The 16,649-nt window shown below is 49.5% G+C and overlaps 1 protein-coding gene across 2 annotated transcripts in view; it reads left to right on the top strand.

Annotated features, from left to right (window-relative positions):
* ACOT11 (acyl-CoA thioesterase 11) overlaps positions 1–16,649 on the top strand; it is a 52,131-nt gene that overhangs the window by 18,550 nt on the left and 16,932 nt on the right. For both annotated transcript variants that reach the window (XM_081057955.1, XM_081057956.1), the window contains 4 exons: positions 10,276–10,483; positions 11,465–11,534; positions 15,241–15,301; positions 16,330–16,428. In XM_081057955.1, the coding sequence (XP_080914081.1) occupies positions 10,276–10,483; positions 11,465–11,534; positions 15,241–15,301; positions 16,330–16,428 (438 nt within the window). The remainder of the gene's footprint in view (positions 1–10,275; positions 10,484–11,464; positions 11,535–15,240; positions 15,302–16,329; positions 16,429–16,649) is intronic.

The following is a 16,649-nucleotide window of genomic DNA, read 5'->3' as shown; positions in this document are numbered from 1 at the left end:
TACAAAGTCCCATGTTCAGCTCACAAAGAGCTTGCAGTTTCCTCACTGGAGGTGGCCACCTCATAGGCTTCTGGGCCTTGAGTACGCAGTAGGACAAGTGCCTTGGCTCTGGACTGCGCTGGGAGGAGGTATTGATAATGTCACCATTTCCTGCAGAGGATGTGAGGATGGACAGAGCATTCCTGTATAGGTCCCAGCCTGTCATGTATGGTGAGGAAGGGCCGTGCCTGGCATTAATGCCTGGGATGTAGCAATAACTACTTTGCCCGTTAGATGAGATAGGCAGTTACAGCAAAGTGGTCAAGCAGCCTCAGCCTTTGAGTTCTCAGCCTTTGAGTTAAACAGACTTGGTTCAAGTTCCAACTCTGCCCTTTACTGGCTGTGTGATTGTGTGTGTCTATGTGCAAGGTATTTCCCCTTTCTGAGCCTCTATTTTCCCATCTATAAAATGGGAATAATAACATTCAACGTTGTGATAATAATAACATTCAGTCTTCAACATGTGAAGATTGAATGAGGTAAGGCATAGAAAATGCTTACAGCACAGTGCCTGGCACATATTAAATATTTAAGCAAGGGAGAGAGATTGTTCTCAATCTCATCTGCACACCTACCCTTTCAATATTATAAAGGAGGAAGCTGAGGCCAGAGAGATGAAAAAACTTCCTCATGTCTCATTGGTCATTACTTATGGGACATACTGCTGGGACAGCACAAATAATACAGAGAAAAGGTGAGGGTGTTCGTTGAGGTTAAGTTGAAACCCCAGCCCCACAGTGCCAGTCCCTTATCCCACAGGCTTTGCACACGTACCCACAGGCCCCTGTTGCCCCTGGATGTAATAGCACCTCCTAAGTCACCCCTTGTTCCATTGCTGTCTTCCCACCTAGACCTCGTCTCTGTGAGGATGGGGACCCACTCAAGCCTGTCCACTCAGGCTTATCCACTCAGGCAGCCCCTGCTCAGACTCTCAGGAAGTGCCAGAATAAAAGGAGGGCAGAACCTTTGTGATTTACAAAGCACTTTCCATATGTCCCTTCCTTTGCACCTCGGGAGAACTCTGCAAAGTACTTATTCATGTCATTTTACAGACGAGGAAATGGAATCAGTTGTTGTTGAACACATGACTAACTGGATGAAGGGGGAAATGAGTTGGCTGCTACCCCTGTGTTTCTGAGGGTAGATCTGGGCTTGGCATGAGGCTGCAGAAGCCACAGTCCCACGCTGCCTCCCTTCTCCACATTTCCATGTCCCAACGGTGAAAAACGAAGGCTGCTGGAGTCTGTGGTGATTTAGGAAAGACAAGCCCTAGTCCAGCCCAACTTGATCCATCCTCTCTAGCCTGCTGGAAAGGCTGCTCCCTCACATGCACATAGCACTTCACAATTAGCTGGGTGCCTTTAGTTTGGGGAGCTCTTTGGGTTCTCACACTGCTCTTGGATGAGATGGAGTGGGGGTGTTTGTCACAGTTTCTCAATAACTTATCCAAGGTCTGCCTGACTGTAGGCCTTTTACTTAGGACCTTGGACCAGTAGCACCCCCATGCCTCAGTTTTTCCAGCCATACAAGCAGGCAGTTGTCCTCCTTACTGTCATGGTGAAGGAAAGGGCGGCTGTGCAGGTAGAGGCAGGAGGCCTGCGCTGAAGCCCAGCTCTGTGGTGCAGAGCATGGGGACCTTGGACAGGACTTGGGACATCTCTGGGCTCGGGTCCCCTGTGTACCTCGCCAATGACAACACCGCAAATATGTGCACATGGGTTAGATGGGTTAGGAATGGAAAAGCATTCAGGAAATGCCCTCTCCCTGCGCTGGCTCCCAGCACGCTCCTCCCTGGGGCAGGGGAGTTCTCCTGAGGACCCTGCTGAGGGTAGGTGTCAGATTTCAAACAAGGTTATTTTTTACCCTGGGGGTGTGGAGGGAGCCAGGTGATGTTCAGGCTCTCTGTTCTAGAACAGGGTGAAAGGGCAGGGGTGGGAGCCCAGCCTCTAGTGGGGAACATCTCTTGATCTCATGGCCTGCGTTCTCCCTGCCTACGTGGGCTGACACTGGTGGGAATCTGGGACTCACTGAACAAACTTATTTGTTTGGTCCACAAAGGCTCTGTGCTAGACCTCATGAAAGATAGAGGGCTCCTGTCTGGTGGATCTTCTGGTCTGGTGTCAACCAAATACTCCCTCAATTAAATGAACATTGTCATTCATTACAGGGGAAGGTACACAGTGCCCGGAGTATGAGGATGGGGGAAGACATAATAGAACTGAGGTATGAGTAGGCATTACACAGGTGACGAGGAGAGGGAAGACTGCTCCTGGCAGAGGGAATGGCACAGGCAAAGGCCCTGTGGTGGGCGGTGGCATGATGAGTACGAGGAACTGAAGAAGCCTGAGAGGCCTGGAGGTTCTGTGTGGGGTCTTGAGGCCTTGTTGAGGAATTCCTTCTGGGTGCTAAGCCCTTGACGGTTGGAAAGAGTCCTGGAGGCTAGAGTTAAATGCCCCAATTAACAGATGAGGAAACTGAGGCCCAGAGAGCTAATATAATAAAAGCTACGTACCATTTTTACCACATGCCAGGTACCATACTAAACAGTCTGCTTCCAACATCTTTTTTTGTTAACGAAGTTGGCATTTTACATTTAATTTAATTTAATTTAATTTAATTTAGCAGACTTACCTGATATTTATCTAAAAGGTTTTTCTGAAGAATTAAAACAATTTATCAAGGTGAAATGTAATATACAGTTACCCATTTTAAAGTGTAAAATTCAGTAGCATGTAGTACATTCACCATGTTGTACAACTACCACCTCTGTCTAGTTCCAAAATATTTCTATCACTCCAAAATAAAACTCCTTACCTATAAAGTAGTGTCTCCCCATACCTCCTTTTCCTAGCCCTTGGCAACCATCAATCTGCTTTCTGTCTCTGTGGATTTATCTCTTCTGGCTATTTCACATAAGTGGAACCATGCAATATGTGTCCATTTGTGTCTGGCTTATTTTACTTAGCATAGCGTTTTTGAAGTTCGTTCACATTTTAGCATATATCAGTACTTTATTCCTTTTTATATCTAGTATTCCATTACCATGTTGCTCTCAAAATAAGACCTAACCGGACCATCAGCTCTAAGGGGTCTTTTGGAGCAAAAATTAATATAAGACCCAGTATTATATTATATTATATTATATTATACCCAATATTATTATATTTATTATTATTTATTATTTATTATATTTATTATTATTATTATACCCGGTATTACATTATGTTGTATTATATTATACCCGGTCTTATATTACATTAAAATATGACCTGGTCTTATATTAATTTTTGCTCCAAAAGACGCATTAGAGCTGATGGTCTGGCTAGGTTATATATATATGGCAATATGTTTATTTATTTACCAGTTGGTGGACATTTGCACTGTTTTTACCTTTTGGCTATTGTTAATAGTGCTGCTATGAACATGTGTGTCCATGTACTACTTGAGTACCTGTTTCCAGTTCTTTTGGGTACATGGAATTGCTGAGTCATATGGTATTTCTATGCTCAATTATTTGAGGAATCATTCAACTATTTTTCAAGCATTTTACATTCCCACCAACAATGTATGAGGGTTCCTTTTTTAAAAAATTAAATTTTATTTTTTTACATTGAGGTATAATTGGCATACAACATTATATTAGTTTCAGGTATATAACATAATGAGTCAATATGAGGGTTCCTTTTTCTCCACATCCTCAGCAGCACTTATTTTCCATGATTTTGATTATACCCATCCTAGTGGGTTCATTTTCTTGTATAATCCTCACTATAGCTCAGGGTCTTTTATTATCCCCATTTGGCAGACGAGGAAACTGAGGTATAGAGAGGTAACATAACTTGTCCAAGGTCTCCTGGGGATGATGAGCTGATAAAAGTTTCATTATTTCTGAGCTTTACAGGAAGGCACTCCACTGAACATGCCCCCATGTAGCTCTTCTTCCAAAGGAGAGGTGGGTCTGGACTGGAGAAGGCTTGTCCTTAGCTCAGAGTTTCCAAGCTGCCTTCCTCACCAGATTTGGTGTACTTTACAGGATTAGAAGGCTGCAGGCCCTCCCACCCACTGTCTCCATTCTAAGAGAGCCCAAGAGCTGGCTGTCAGAAGGGGGAAGCCCATTGCCTAATCAGCCTGCACCAGGCTGTGGGCTCTGGACAGAGACTCAGGGCCCTGGCCTCTGTTTTCTCCTCGGTCACTGACTGGCTGTGTGACTTGGGGTAGTTTGCTTCCCTTCTCTGAGTCTCAGAAAGAATTTCTTCCATTTTTCCATCTCCACGGCCTATGGAGGTACTATAGAGATATAAATGTAGACTTTGGCTTGTGGATCTGGGAGTGTCTTAAACTCTATCACTTCCCAGATGCTCAGAAGCAATGTACCTGCTCTCAGCCTTGGTTTGCTCATCAGTAAAATGGGTAGAATAATACAGGGTAGATAGGAGAATTACTGAGATAATGTATCTGAAAGCTCCTAGCATAGAACTTGAGACATACTAGGTGTTCAATAAATGTTAACCAAATGAATGACATATAGAACAGATATACTGGTTTAGTTCTTTACCTTTTCTGCCCCAATATCTTGTAAAATGTAAAGTGCCCAAACACCCTGTAGCTAGAAGTAAAATGAGGATGTTTGTATAGGGCACTGGGGACTATTATTTATCTTCTAGAACGAAGATATGATCTGATTTTATATGACAGTCCGAAGCTTATGGAACAGTCCACTGGTGTCCTTTTCTCAGCCCTCAGGCTGGCCTCATGGACGAGTGCTCCCTCTTTTTAGCTGAGTTTGGGATCCACTGCTACCCTCTTATGCCTTGTCTGCTGGGACTCTCAAGACCCAGTGCAGTTCTTTATGGCAGCACCTCTGTGCAACTGGATTCCTAACTTAATAACTCCTCCCTTATTTGGTTTCTTAGCTCTGTTTGCATTTCGGCTCCTGGCGCATGTGTGTCCTGTGTGTTTGCAGGCTGCCTTAGAGCCTTTTGTGGGAGGAAGGTCGTAAATAGACCTGAAGAGGAGCTTAGGGTGTTGACAAATATGCCTGCCTTGCTGGTGGGGAAACCAGAGGGAGGTCATGCTGGTCTCTCTAAGAGGCTGGAGCCACCTTTGTGGGGACAGGGCATTCGTTTAGGCAGCTCCCCAACAAATCTGAGTGGTCTGGCTCAGACAACTAGGCCTTTCATGGGGCCTGGCTGTGGGCCCTCAGCTTTGGCCAAAGGTTGCTTTTCCCTGCCCCTTGGGCCTGCCTGAGGCAGCAGGGGGAGTGGGAGGAACAGGCTTTCCGGTCTCCCACCCCGGGCTTGAGTCCCTGCTCCGCTGTCGATGGATTTTGAATTCTCACAGAACCTTTTAAACAGGCTAACAGTCTTGCCCCTTCCCCGTGAGGCTCTGGTGAACATATGGGTGAGAAAAGGCTATGCAAAGTCCAGTGTGAATTATGTTTGGGTCTTTCCCAGCTATAGTTCTGTAGGAAGTCTAATCTCAGCTTTATGATGCTAACAGTAAGTGCTCAACAAATGTAAACCATATGGCAGGTATGTGCTAGGAGCTTTAAACATTGAATCTCATTTAATTTCATCCTCAGGTTGACCCCTGGAGGCAGGTATTATAATCTCATTTTTACAGATGAGGAAACTGAGGTCCACAGAAGTTGAGTGTGAGTAGCTTGAGTAGTAGCTTCCACAAGTTAGCTGTGGAATTGGATTTGAACCCCGGGCCAGGCCAATTTCCCATGCCTGCCATGGGTTTAATGGGTTATTTGAGAGGTCACCCAAATCTGCTCCTTCCCGCCAGGGCTGGTGGGTCCCTCTGCTCTAGGCCTGCTGTTCCTGGTGGTATCTCTGCAGGCTTGGCTCCTTTTCTAACTGATCACTGTCGGCCATGCCCCTCTCTAGCAGTCTTCCATGGTTTCTCAGCCCCTTTCCCTCTGTCTCCACCCACATAGGTACCCAGTACTTTACCTCATGCTTCCCTCTGCCACAGCCATTCCTATCACTGGAGCCATCACCATTTCCACTTCCCCTTTCTGCTGCCTTCACGTCCTCTCTGCACCTCAGCCCTTCCTCATCTTCAGGTCTCAGCTCCAAGGTGGCTCCTGCTATTAGTCTCTTCCATAGGCGTTTATTTGGCACCTACTCTGTGCCACGCCTGAATGTGTCCTTGTCCTGTGGGAATGCCTGTCACATGGGAGAAGCATCTCCAAAAAATAGTGACTGCATCACTTGGTCAGTGCTGTGATGGAGACAAGGCTGCGGGGGCCAGGAGGTCCTGACTCTCCCTGGGGAAGACACAGGGATGGAGGAACTCGAAGGAGGAGGAGGAGATAGGGCAGATAACAGGATCCCAGGCAGGAGCAGCACCCACACGGCAGAGGAATGAAGGTGGATGAGAGTAGTGCTCTGAATGAGGAACCACATGTGGTCAACCTGGGGGAGCAGCTGCTGCGCGTCGTTGCAGGAGCTACAGAGTAGGGCCTTGATCTGGAGAGCAGTAGGGAGCCATCGAGGAGTCTGGAGCAGGGGAGGTGCCTGTCAGGCTTGCTCTTCAGACCGGTCTGTGTCATTGTGAGGGACAGAACAAAGTCCCATGGTGCGAGGAGTTGTAAGGACTGGACCTGCTCTCCCTGGCAGGCAGGACATAGTGTTATGGTTGCTGAGTAGGTGGATTTGCTTTTTGCAGAGATCCCTCTGGTGTTGCATGGAGGCTGAAAGGAGATGGAGAGACTGGAGGGCTGTGGACAGACTATGGAACTAATCCAGCGAGTTGCAGGGCGAGGGCCTGAGTGTGTCAGGGTGGTGGGGTAGACTGAGAGCTTTAGGAGGTTGGATCCCTGCGACTGGGCTCCTTGGGGAGGGAGGAAATCCAGGTGGAGTTGGTTAATGTGGTAACGTGGGCAAATTGCCTCGAAGGAGCCCTGGCCCAGGAATGCTCATCCGGGTTCCTGAGCTGTGTGACCCTGAACCAGCCTTTTCCTCCATGTGCCTCAGCTGTGAAGGAATTGGGAGAAGTGGCCTCTCCTGCTCTGACCAGCAGGTCTGTGATGTGGCTGGCCCAGAAGGAGGGACACAGAGCCCGTGGTGTTGCCAGCTGAGGCCTAGTCTGGGATTATCAAATCTGGCCAGTGCTGCTGTGGCTGTGGGCCAGAGCCTGGCATGGCTGCCATCTGAGAGGGCAGTTCTCTGATCCTCACATGCCCTCTCCACCTTCATAGTAGTCTCTGCCCTCTTTGTCAGCTGCCTTGGCTCAGCCTGTCTGGTTACTACCCCAGAACCTGACTTCATCCAGAGTCTTTGCTCTCCCCGTGACAGGCCCTGGGAGGAGCAACCTGGCTCTGGGGCCCCATTGGCCAAACCCTGCCTGGCCTGCACACGCCCCTGCCTCCCAGGCTGGCTGTCTGCCCACGTTGGGATGAGAAGGAGGCCTAGCCTGGCTTGACATGGGCAGACTGCCTTGGAGCCAAAGAAGGAGTTGGAGTCTGAGAGGCTGTGTCCCAGGCCACCATTGCTGCTCTGTCCCCTCTGCTGGTGCTCCAGCCTAGGGGCTATGTACTCCTCTCTTTGAGGAGAGTTGGGGGAAACCACAGTGAGGCTTGTCCCTCAGCTCGCAGAGGGTGGGGAGGGTGGGAGCTCAGCCCTGCTTGAAGGAGCTCAGTATTTCCTGTCTGACAGGGTGACAAGGCTCCTTAGCTTCCTCACTGGAAATCTCAGCTGGGAGGGCCAGAGTCCTGCAGGGTTAGACCCCAGAATCTTGGAACCAGGGCTGGCATGTCCCTGCCTACCTTGTGAGTGATAGAGGAAGCTCAGGAGGAAAGGGGACTTACTTAGGATTACACAGCACCTGAAGGACAGAGCTAGGATTTGAACTCACATCTGTCTCTGTTCATCCTTCCACAAACCTTTGATGAGGTCCTACTGTGTGTCAGGTGCTTCTAGGCATGAGCACTAGAGGAGGAACTTCTCAAAGGGATTGGCCCTCTTTATCTTTGCATTCTCCGTGTTTGGCCCAGGGTCAGTACAGAAGTGGTGCTCGGTGAATGAATGATGAATGAATAAGTCAAGGATCCTGCCTCCAGGCAGGTAGAGTCCATTGGAAAGATAGGGACTCCTTTTCATAAACAGGAAATAGGAGGCTGGTGGGAGTGGGGATTGACCAGGTGAGAACTATTACAGAGAGGATTGGAATTCAGGTGTCCTGATAGCTGGTCTAGGGCTTTTTCCAGCCTCAGTTTTCTCATCTGTAAAATGGGGTCAACACCCTCTGCCTTCCTATAAGGATCCAGTGAGACAGTGGATGTGAAAATACGCCTGTGAAGCAGGCACATTTTGTGTGCGTGCTCAGAACTGCCCAGAACCCCCACACGGTCTGCTGTCTTTCTTCTGCCCGCTTACCCTCTGCTTCTTGCCTCCCTCATTTCCAAAGCTTTCTCCAGGGAGGCTTCCGGGAATGTTCTGTACAGAACCCCTGGCTGAGGGAGGGGTTTGGGAAGAGTGTGGATGAATGCAGTCTGCCTACCTCATCCCTCTACTGTATCCCACACTCAGAAAGGCAGCCACCCAAATAAAAACAAAAACAAAACAAAACAGAAGGCAGCCCCCCTACATCCATCTCCATGCAGGCCCCCAGTGCATACCAGGCTAAAAATTCCTTGGCAGTGGTTACCATGGTTACAGTCCTGCTGCTTGGACCACCGCAGCCTGTGAGATGCCTGCTAGAGCCTGCAAGCCTGGCAGCCTGGCAGCTCATAGGCCTCCACCCAAGCTGAGAACTCCTGGGACAGCTATCTTCCTTTTTCTCCCCTCAGTGCCCAGCACTGTACCTGGTACCCAGGGGCTCGTGGGAATGAATTGCCTTTTTGGGGACCCACAAGCTGTTCTGGGTCAGAAAGGCCTCGTTCAAATCCTAGTTCTGCCGCTTAGGGGTCAGTGACCTTGAACAAATCAACTTGGTGTGTTTTGAATTTGTTGAATTAGCGATGGAAGCCTCATAGGGGGAATTATCCAAGCAGTACAGACCCCCAGTACAAAAGCTGTCAATGCCCTGAGCTGTCACTGCCCCATCTGCAGTGGTGGCAGGGTCAGCATCGTGTTGTGTCACTCTTTGCTGCTGAATTCAGGCCCAGGGCCCTGGCCTTCTCATCTCGTTCGCAGGAGGCCCTGCAGGTAGTGCAGTGTGGTGGGTAGGACTACAGCCTGCAGCCAGACCTCTGGGGTCACAGCTGGGCTTTGCCACTTATTTGGACCTCAGTTTCCTCAACTGTAAAATGGGGATAATAATGAACCTACCTTGGGGGTTTATTGTGTGGATAAAACTGAATTAGTATATGTAAAGTGCTTACAAGAGTATTTGATACTTAATAAGTTCTATACAAATGTTGGTGGCAACCGTTGTCGTCACCACAATTGGCAATGGCCATGAGAATTGGAACTCGTGTGCTTGCTCCTCCTGTCGTTTTTCTCATACATGCAGAAGTATGCAGCTCTGTCCACAGTCTAATTAGGGAGAGTGGGCCAGAGAGAGGGGATGGCAGGTTGACGCCCCCTTCCGCAGCCCACCCCATCTAAGGGACTGCTGGGCACTCACCACTTCTTCTGCCTGGGGACTGAGAGAAGCTGGGCCCTGGGCAGAAACTCTACCTCTGATTCATGAGTTTGAGGATTTTCTCAGCTCGTTCTCCAGCTGGCAGCTGCTGCAACCCTGGCCGGGTTCTCACAGCTGCTCAGTGACTGCCCAGAGCCCTCCCAGTCAGTAGGGCTAAGTGCTAAAGACAAATGAGCACCCAATAGAGGTGTCATATGAAGAGGAAGGGACCCTTGGGGGATGAAATAGGAGCTGCTTCTTGAAACACTGTTGGGAACAAATCCCCAGGTTTGACGGCTTGAGGGCTTACTAGGCCTCCCTGTGTACAGAGGGGAATCTTTCAAGAATGAAGGTCAAGCCGAGGCAAACCTTTAAAAAGATGGTTCACAAACCGAAGCAAGGAGGACTGAATACTCTGCACGATTCTTCTCTACTGTCCCCCTCCTTTGGGTCCAAGGTCATGTTAACACTGGAGTCCTTGGCTTACAGGAAGCTGGGTGTAAGTGACACCCAGATTGCCCCCTGGGATCTGAGCTATGGGCTGGAGGGTAGTGACCACTCCTGGAGTTGGGGTCCTCTCCCTCTGGCCTTCAGGTATCACAGATAAGCAGACTCAGGGGACTCTGCCCTGAGCTGACCTCTCTGTTCCCACCTGTTTCCCAGGGCTTTGCCTCTGTGTTCTCCAACCGCCAGTCCCGGAAGTCGGCCTCACGTGCAGAGGACAACAGTGCCATGGCAGACAGTGAAGGGTACCGGAATCCCACAGAGGTGCAGATGAGCCAGGTGGTGCTGCCCTGCCACACCAACCAGCGTGCCGAGCTGAGCGTGGGGCAGCTGCTCAAGTGGATTGATACCACGGCCTGCCTGTCCGGTGAGCCTGCACTTGGCATAGCCATCCTCCATCCACTGGCCCACATGCTCAGAGGAGAGGCCTTGATTTTCTGAGATAGTCACTGTCCCCATGAGTGCCACACATGTCCCTCATCCCTGCCTTTGCTCATGCTGGTCCACTTGCCTGAAATGCATTCTTGACGCTCAGCTCTGGCTCACCCTCTCCCTCAAACCCCCCAGCTCTGAGTGCTCTTAGGTCCCTGCTCTGACACAGCGTGGCCTTAAATGTGGCTGCTCCAGGACTGGCTGGAGGGCGCTGTGAGCCAAGGTCATGCTGCCTGCCATAAAGAGCTCGCTACACTGAGCTGAATTCAGTGGAGCTGAATTGAACTTTTTTCATTCCTTTTGGTGTCCCAGTATTCTCCAACTCACAGGGAGCTCATAGTCTTGGGGCAGGGTCAGACAGGTGACCCAGCTGTCCCCCAACACTACTTTATGGGGACTGGGAAAGGGAGGTGAAATTGGGGCAGTGGGAGAACAAACCAGAGACACTGACCCAGCCCTGGGGGCAGAAAAGGGATTCTAGAGGGACTAAGGCATGGGAGCAGAGTCCTGAGGGTAAGAATGACTCAGGCAAGCAAACAAAGGTGGGTGAAGGTGGGCAGAGGTGCAGCCGCTCTAGGTCAGGAAGTAGAACAGCAAGGTGTGATCATTCATCCATTCAGCAGCTACTTGTTGTCTGCTGTGTGCCAGCCACTGTTTGGGGACTGGGACATGGCAGTGAACAAGCAGGCAAAAATCCTTGTCCTCAAGTAACTTGCAGTTGAATAGAAGGGAGAGACACTAGACAGACAAAACTCAGAGGTATAGTGTAACTGTAGTAACCGTGGAGAAGAAAAGTAAAGAAGGGTGGGGGTGCGGGTGAGAAGGCATGGCCTTAGCTCAGGGTCTCTGACATTTGCTCAGAGGCCTGCGTGACATGGGAGGCTGCTAACGCATGGCTTTCTTCCTCTGATGCCAGCGGAGAGGCATGCTGGCTGTCCCTGCGTCACGGCCTCCATGGACGATATCTATTTTGAGCACACGATTAGGTAAGTGGCCCCTGCTGTCTCTCTGTCCTTCCGGGCTCCCCACCATGAGCTCAGGCCCCCTTTCCTGTCTCCTGCCTGGAACCTGACATGACTGACCAAGGGCCTTTGCAGATGGAGCAAGAGAAGCCTCCTGGGGAGCAATGATCCCTCTGCAGGGTCTCTGGGACAGCGGGGGGCTGGGAGCTGGCCTGCTGCTGGGTGCTGTGGGATGGGTTCTCTTGGTTAGGGTGGTGCCAAGGAAGTTGCTTCAGGTTTGGAGTTAGATGTTGCTGAGGCAGCGTCACGGGGTGCTGAGTGACTTGGGGAAAGCCAGTCTCTTTCTCTGGGCCTCAGTTTTCTTATCTGCAACATGGAATGGATTACATTCAATCCATGAATGCCTTTTTGAGCTAGGACATTCTCTGTGGGTCACTAGATTGTAGGGAGGTCCCTAGATAAGGTGCCTTAGCAAAGCCTGAGCCAGAAGCTTGGGCCATTTAATCTCTGCTCACATACTTTCAGGGATGAGGAGCTCACTACTTCCTAGAGGATTTTTTTTTTTTTTTTAATATCTGTACTGGTTAGAAAGCTCTTCATTACACTGTGTTGAGCTTTGTCTTCACAGAGCTTTGCTGGGACCCAAGGAGCACGCTAAGCCCTCAGCCCAGCACTGCAGGGGCTGCATACATTGCTCCTGCCTCTGGGCCTGCTCCTAGACTTGCCATTCATGCCTCGGGCATCAAGTGCAAGGGCTTCCTCAGGACTTACTGGGTGCCCAGAGCGTTGCAGTCAAGGAAGAAGTGTGGCCAGTCCTGTATTCATTTATTCAGTCCGTCGTCACTCCTTGCACATATTCTAGACCAGGGCCCATGCTGGGTCTGTGGTCCACAGAGTCTCTGTATGCCAGCAGCTGCCCTTCTGCAGAGAGGCAGATGAGGAACATAATTCCAATTAGTAGGAGTAAGTGCCAGGCTAATAATGATCTCTGATATATGTGTGCATTGTAATACTTTTCCTAATATCTTTTATAATGACTCAGTTTTTGATTTACAAAAAAGTTGTAGATAGTACAGAGAGTTCCCATGTACCCCACATCCAAATCCTCTATTAACATCTTATATTCATATGGTACCGTTGTCACAATTACTGAACCAATATTGATGCATTATTTGAATGCCTTTTTAATACTTTAAGTTACTTAATCCTCAGAACAACACTAGTAGGTCCTGGCAATTAGTAGCCTCATTTTACAGGTGAGGAAACTGAGGCACATGACAGTGAAGTAACTTGCTTAAGGTCGTATAGCCAGTGGAGGACCCAGGATATACTACCAGGCAGGCAGTCTGGCCCCACAGCCCTTGTTCTTAACCAGTGGACTACGTTTCCTTTGTGTCTAGGGGTGGGTGTAGTTCCACAGAAGATAGTCAAGGGGGGATTCCCCCACCTTCCTAGAGGAGGTGTTTGAACTGGCTCCAGTACTGTCAGCACTGTATGTGGTGACACTTTAAAGAACCACAGAGCTGTTCCGGGCCAGCTCTGGGTCTCTGCTGCCAACACAGTTTTTGGCACTCAGAGGAGCTAGGGATAGAGAGGGCTGGCAGGGGAATGCATGCGTGATGGATGGACCTGTTGCAGAGCCCAGAAGAGTGGAGGTGAGTCTGGGCAGAGGAGGGTGTGGGTGGAAGGGAAAGCTGGAGAGGATCCTGGGTAGGAAGACAAGCTGGGAAGGGGCCTGGAGAGTGGTTGGTGGCCAGGAAAGGCGGGGAAGGTTTTTCGTTTGTTTATACTTTTGCAATTTAAAAATATTTCAAAATATCTCTAAGGGATTAGAACTCTTTTTAAACTTAACCCCAGGGCCATTATCACACCGAAACAAAAGTAGCAATAATTCTCACAAACATCAAACAGCCACACCATCTCATGAAGTTGTTTCTATTTTGTTTCGCGTCACAGTTTTTGTTGTTTAAGTCAAAATGTAAATAAGGTTACAATCGGTTCCTATGTTTCTTAAGGTTTTTCTTTTTTTAACTATAGATGCTATACGTCCCCCTATACTCTCTCCCCACCATCTGCCTTTCTCCCTTGCCACCCCCTCCTTTTTCCTTGAAATTTATTTGTTAAGGAAACATGGCCATTTGCTCTCTAGAGTACTCCATCATCTGGATTTTGCTGTGGGCATCACCATGGCATCATGTGACATGTTCCTTTGTCCCCTGAGAGTTAAATTGATCCTGGGGAAGAGCTTGAACAGTGGTCAGATTTGTTTATGGGAGCTGCTTCTCTGTGATATGGAGGGGTGCTGGGGAGCTAGGGGCTTGAGGGGGCCCCCAAGGAGGCTGGGAAGTGACCTTGGGGAAGGAGCCAGTTTCAGCCTGAGCTGTGGGATGGACAGTCAGGAAGGAAGAGGAGCTCCAGAGTCCAGATGGGTGTCTGCTTAGCTTTTGGGGAAGCTAGAGAGGAGGACTGGTAGGGGGGTGGGGAGAGTCACAAATTTCTTTCTTTCTTTTTTTTTTTATAATATTACAGAAAATAAAGGTAACCATTTATTTTCTAAACGTTTATTTTCTAAAATAAATGTTTACTTTTATTTTGAGGATCATGGAAGCTTTAATTTAATTTTTTTATCATGAAAATTTGCAAAATTCTAGAAAAGTTGAATAGTACGACGATTACCATCATTGAGATTCAGTAATGGACATTTTGCTCAATTTGCTTTATCTATGTATGGATAAATACATACATATACTTCTCTCTCTCTCTTTTTTGCTAAACCATTTGAAAGTAAGGTGCAGACATCATGACACTTCATCCCTCCACATGTCACTAAAAATGACAGTCCCTTACATGACGGTTAGAACAGCTGAAAAAAATGAACAAGTCAGAACAGGGCAGGATAGGTGGCTCCGCCAGGGATTCTAGTTGTGCATGTGGAGATGGGTATCCTTCCAGCAGGACAGGCTGCAGCTGGAAAGAGCAGGGCCAGTGCAGTCAGCAGAATCAGTCTAGAATCCTGGCTCTGTCACTTTTTAGCTGGGTGACCTTGGGCAAGCAGCTTACCCCCTCTGATGCTCAGATTCCTCCTAGACCTCCTTGCCACGCTTGTTTGGAGGCTCAAATGAGGTAGTACATAGTGCTTGGCACATAGTAGGCAACCTTTAAGCATTTTCATTTTCCTTCCCACCCTCTGCTAATAGCCCCTTGCACTTAGTAGGCATTCAATAACTGTGGAATGCAGTAAGTCAGTAGGCCACTATTTATGGAGGCACTGCCCTGTGCTAGGCCTTGAAGAGTCAGTGGTGATCTTTGCCCCAGTGGAGCTTAAGGATTGTAAGGGACACAGAGGCCAATCTGCTGGAAGAAGTGCTAGGAGGGTGAAACTTCTGGGGCTACAGGAGGTTGGGGAGGGCTCCGTGAGGAAGGTACCATTGAGTCGAGCACAAAAACAAGTTCAAGCATTCATTGGACAAGGGGGAGCAGAAGAGAGGGAGCAGATGAATGAAATCATGCCACTTCTCTCACTCTCAGCTGCCCCTACTGTAAAAGGGGTGCTAACACTATGTTGCCGGCTTGCTTTGAGGACTCAGTTGACACTGCAGACGTGGTTGTACTCTGTAAGCCATGACATTCTCCTGCCAGTTCCCCTCAGCAGAGGCCCGCAAGTATCTGGGGCCCCTGCTCCCTCTCTCCGTCCCCTCTGGAAGGCTCACCTCCTGCTTTTCTCTCCCAGTGTTGGACAAGTGGTGAATATCAAGGCCAAGGTGAACCGGGCTTTCAACTCCAGCATGGAGGTGTGTGTGGGGCGGGCACTGCCTGGGGGTGAGTGGGTATTGGGCGAGTTTTCTATTTCCTCTCCATTCTCAGTCCACAGCCCAGGCACACCCACACTTGCAGAGCCCTGGTTGAGGCAGCAGAGTTCTGAACCAGCAGGCAGGGCTGGAAGGATCCTAAGGATCTTCCTGTCCAACACCCCATAACACAGAAGGGAAAACTGAGGCCCAGGGAGGGGAAGGGACTTGTTCCATGTCACCAAGCCACATAGCTCCCAATATAGGACTTGACTTCCAGCCTCCTGGGTCTTCACACCTAGCCTCAGATCCTCTCTGCAACAGTCAGGTGGTTGAAAAAATGCAGGAAAGACAGCCACGGTGCCTGAGCCCTGCCTGAGGCTGCGGGGCTGCAGCACGGAGAGCACTAGGCTTAAGTCCTTTAGCTTACTTTCAACAGTCTCTGTCTCCTCATCTTTGAAATGGGAGCATGATTCCTATGCTGCAGGTTTGTTGAAGGACTCGTTGGTAATGCACAGGGCTCTGTTAGGGACTCTATTTCCCACCCATGGATGTCAGACCCAGGTCACTTTACCCTGATGGGCCAGTGGTTACTGAGGGCCACCGAGGCTGGGAGAACAGAGTCCTGACTGTGCCTCTGGGCAGCCCCAAATGCCCAGATACCCCTCAGACACTCCCCACATGTCTGTCCTTTCAATTTAGCCAATACTTTAATCACTTTAAGCCCTTTACTAGACATGGTCTCATTTTAATCCTCTCAGTAGTCCTGTGAGGGTGGGTATGATCATCCCTCCTTTACAGACGAGGAAACTGATGCCCAGAGGAAAGTGGCTTGCCCAAAGTTTCTCAGGGAGCCACGGGCAGAATTAGAACCTCCTCCAAGTCTCTAGCCTCCTAGACTGGATGAGTGATATAGAAATTGCAGAGGCCAGGCCTGGGGTGGGACTTCCTGTCGCACTGGGCGGTGGGGCCTCAGGTTGGTGAGCTCTATTTCTTCCCTCCTTACTTCTCCACCTACTCTTCCTCTCCAGGTGGGCATCCAGGTGGTCTCCGAGGACCTGTGCTCTGAGAAGCAGTGGAGCGTATGCAAGGCCTTAGCCACCTTTGTGGCCCACCGGGAGCTCTCCAAGGTAGGTGGCTACACCTGGTTGCTAGGTGCTACTGGGCCACCTGGGTGCCTATCATGACAGGCTTGGACCGGGGAGGTAAACCTAGCAGTTGGTAGAGGAGTGAAGGTAGGGGCCCCCAGAGTAAGGGCCACCCCCACTCTGATTTGACTCCAGTTGCCCCCCCTTTTCCCATGTCTTCCTATGCATGTCACATGAGGATTATTCAGGTCTCATTCCCTTTC

Source organism: Rhinolophus hipposideros (genome assembly GCF_964194185.1).
Source record: "Rhinolophus hipposideros genome assembly, chromosome: 8".
In the NCBI taxonomy this organism is placed as follows: domain Eukaryota; kingdom Metazoa; phylum Chordata; class Mammalia; order Chiroptera; family Rhinolophidae; genus Rhinolophus; species Rhinolophus hipposideros.
This window is presented reverse-complemented; position numbering and strand designations above follow the sequence as displayed.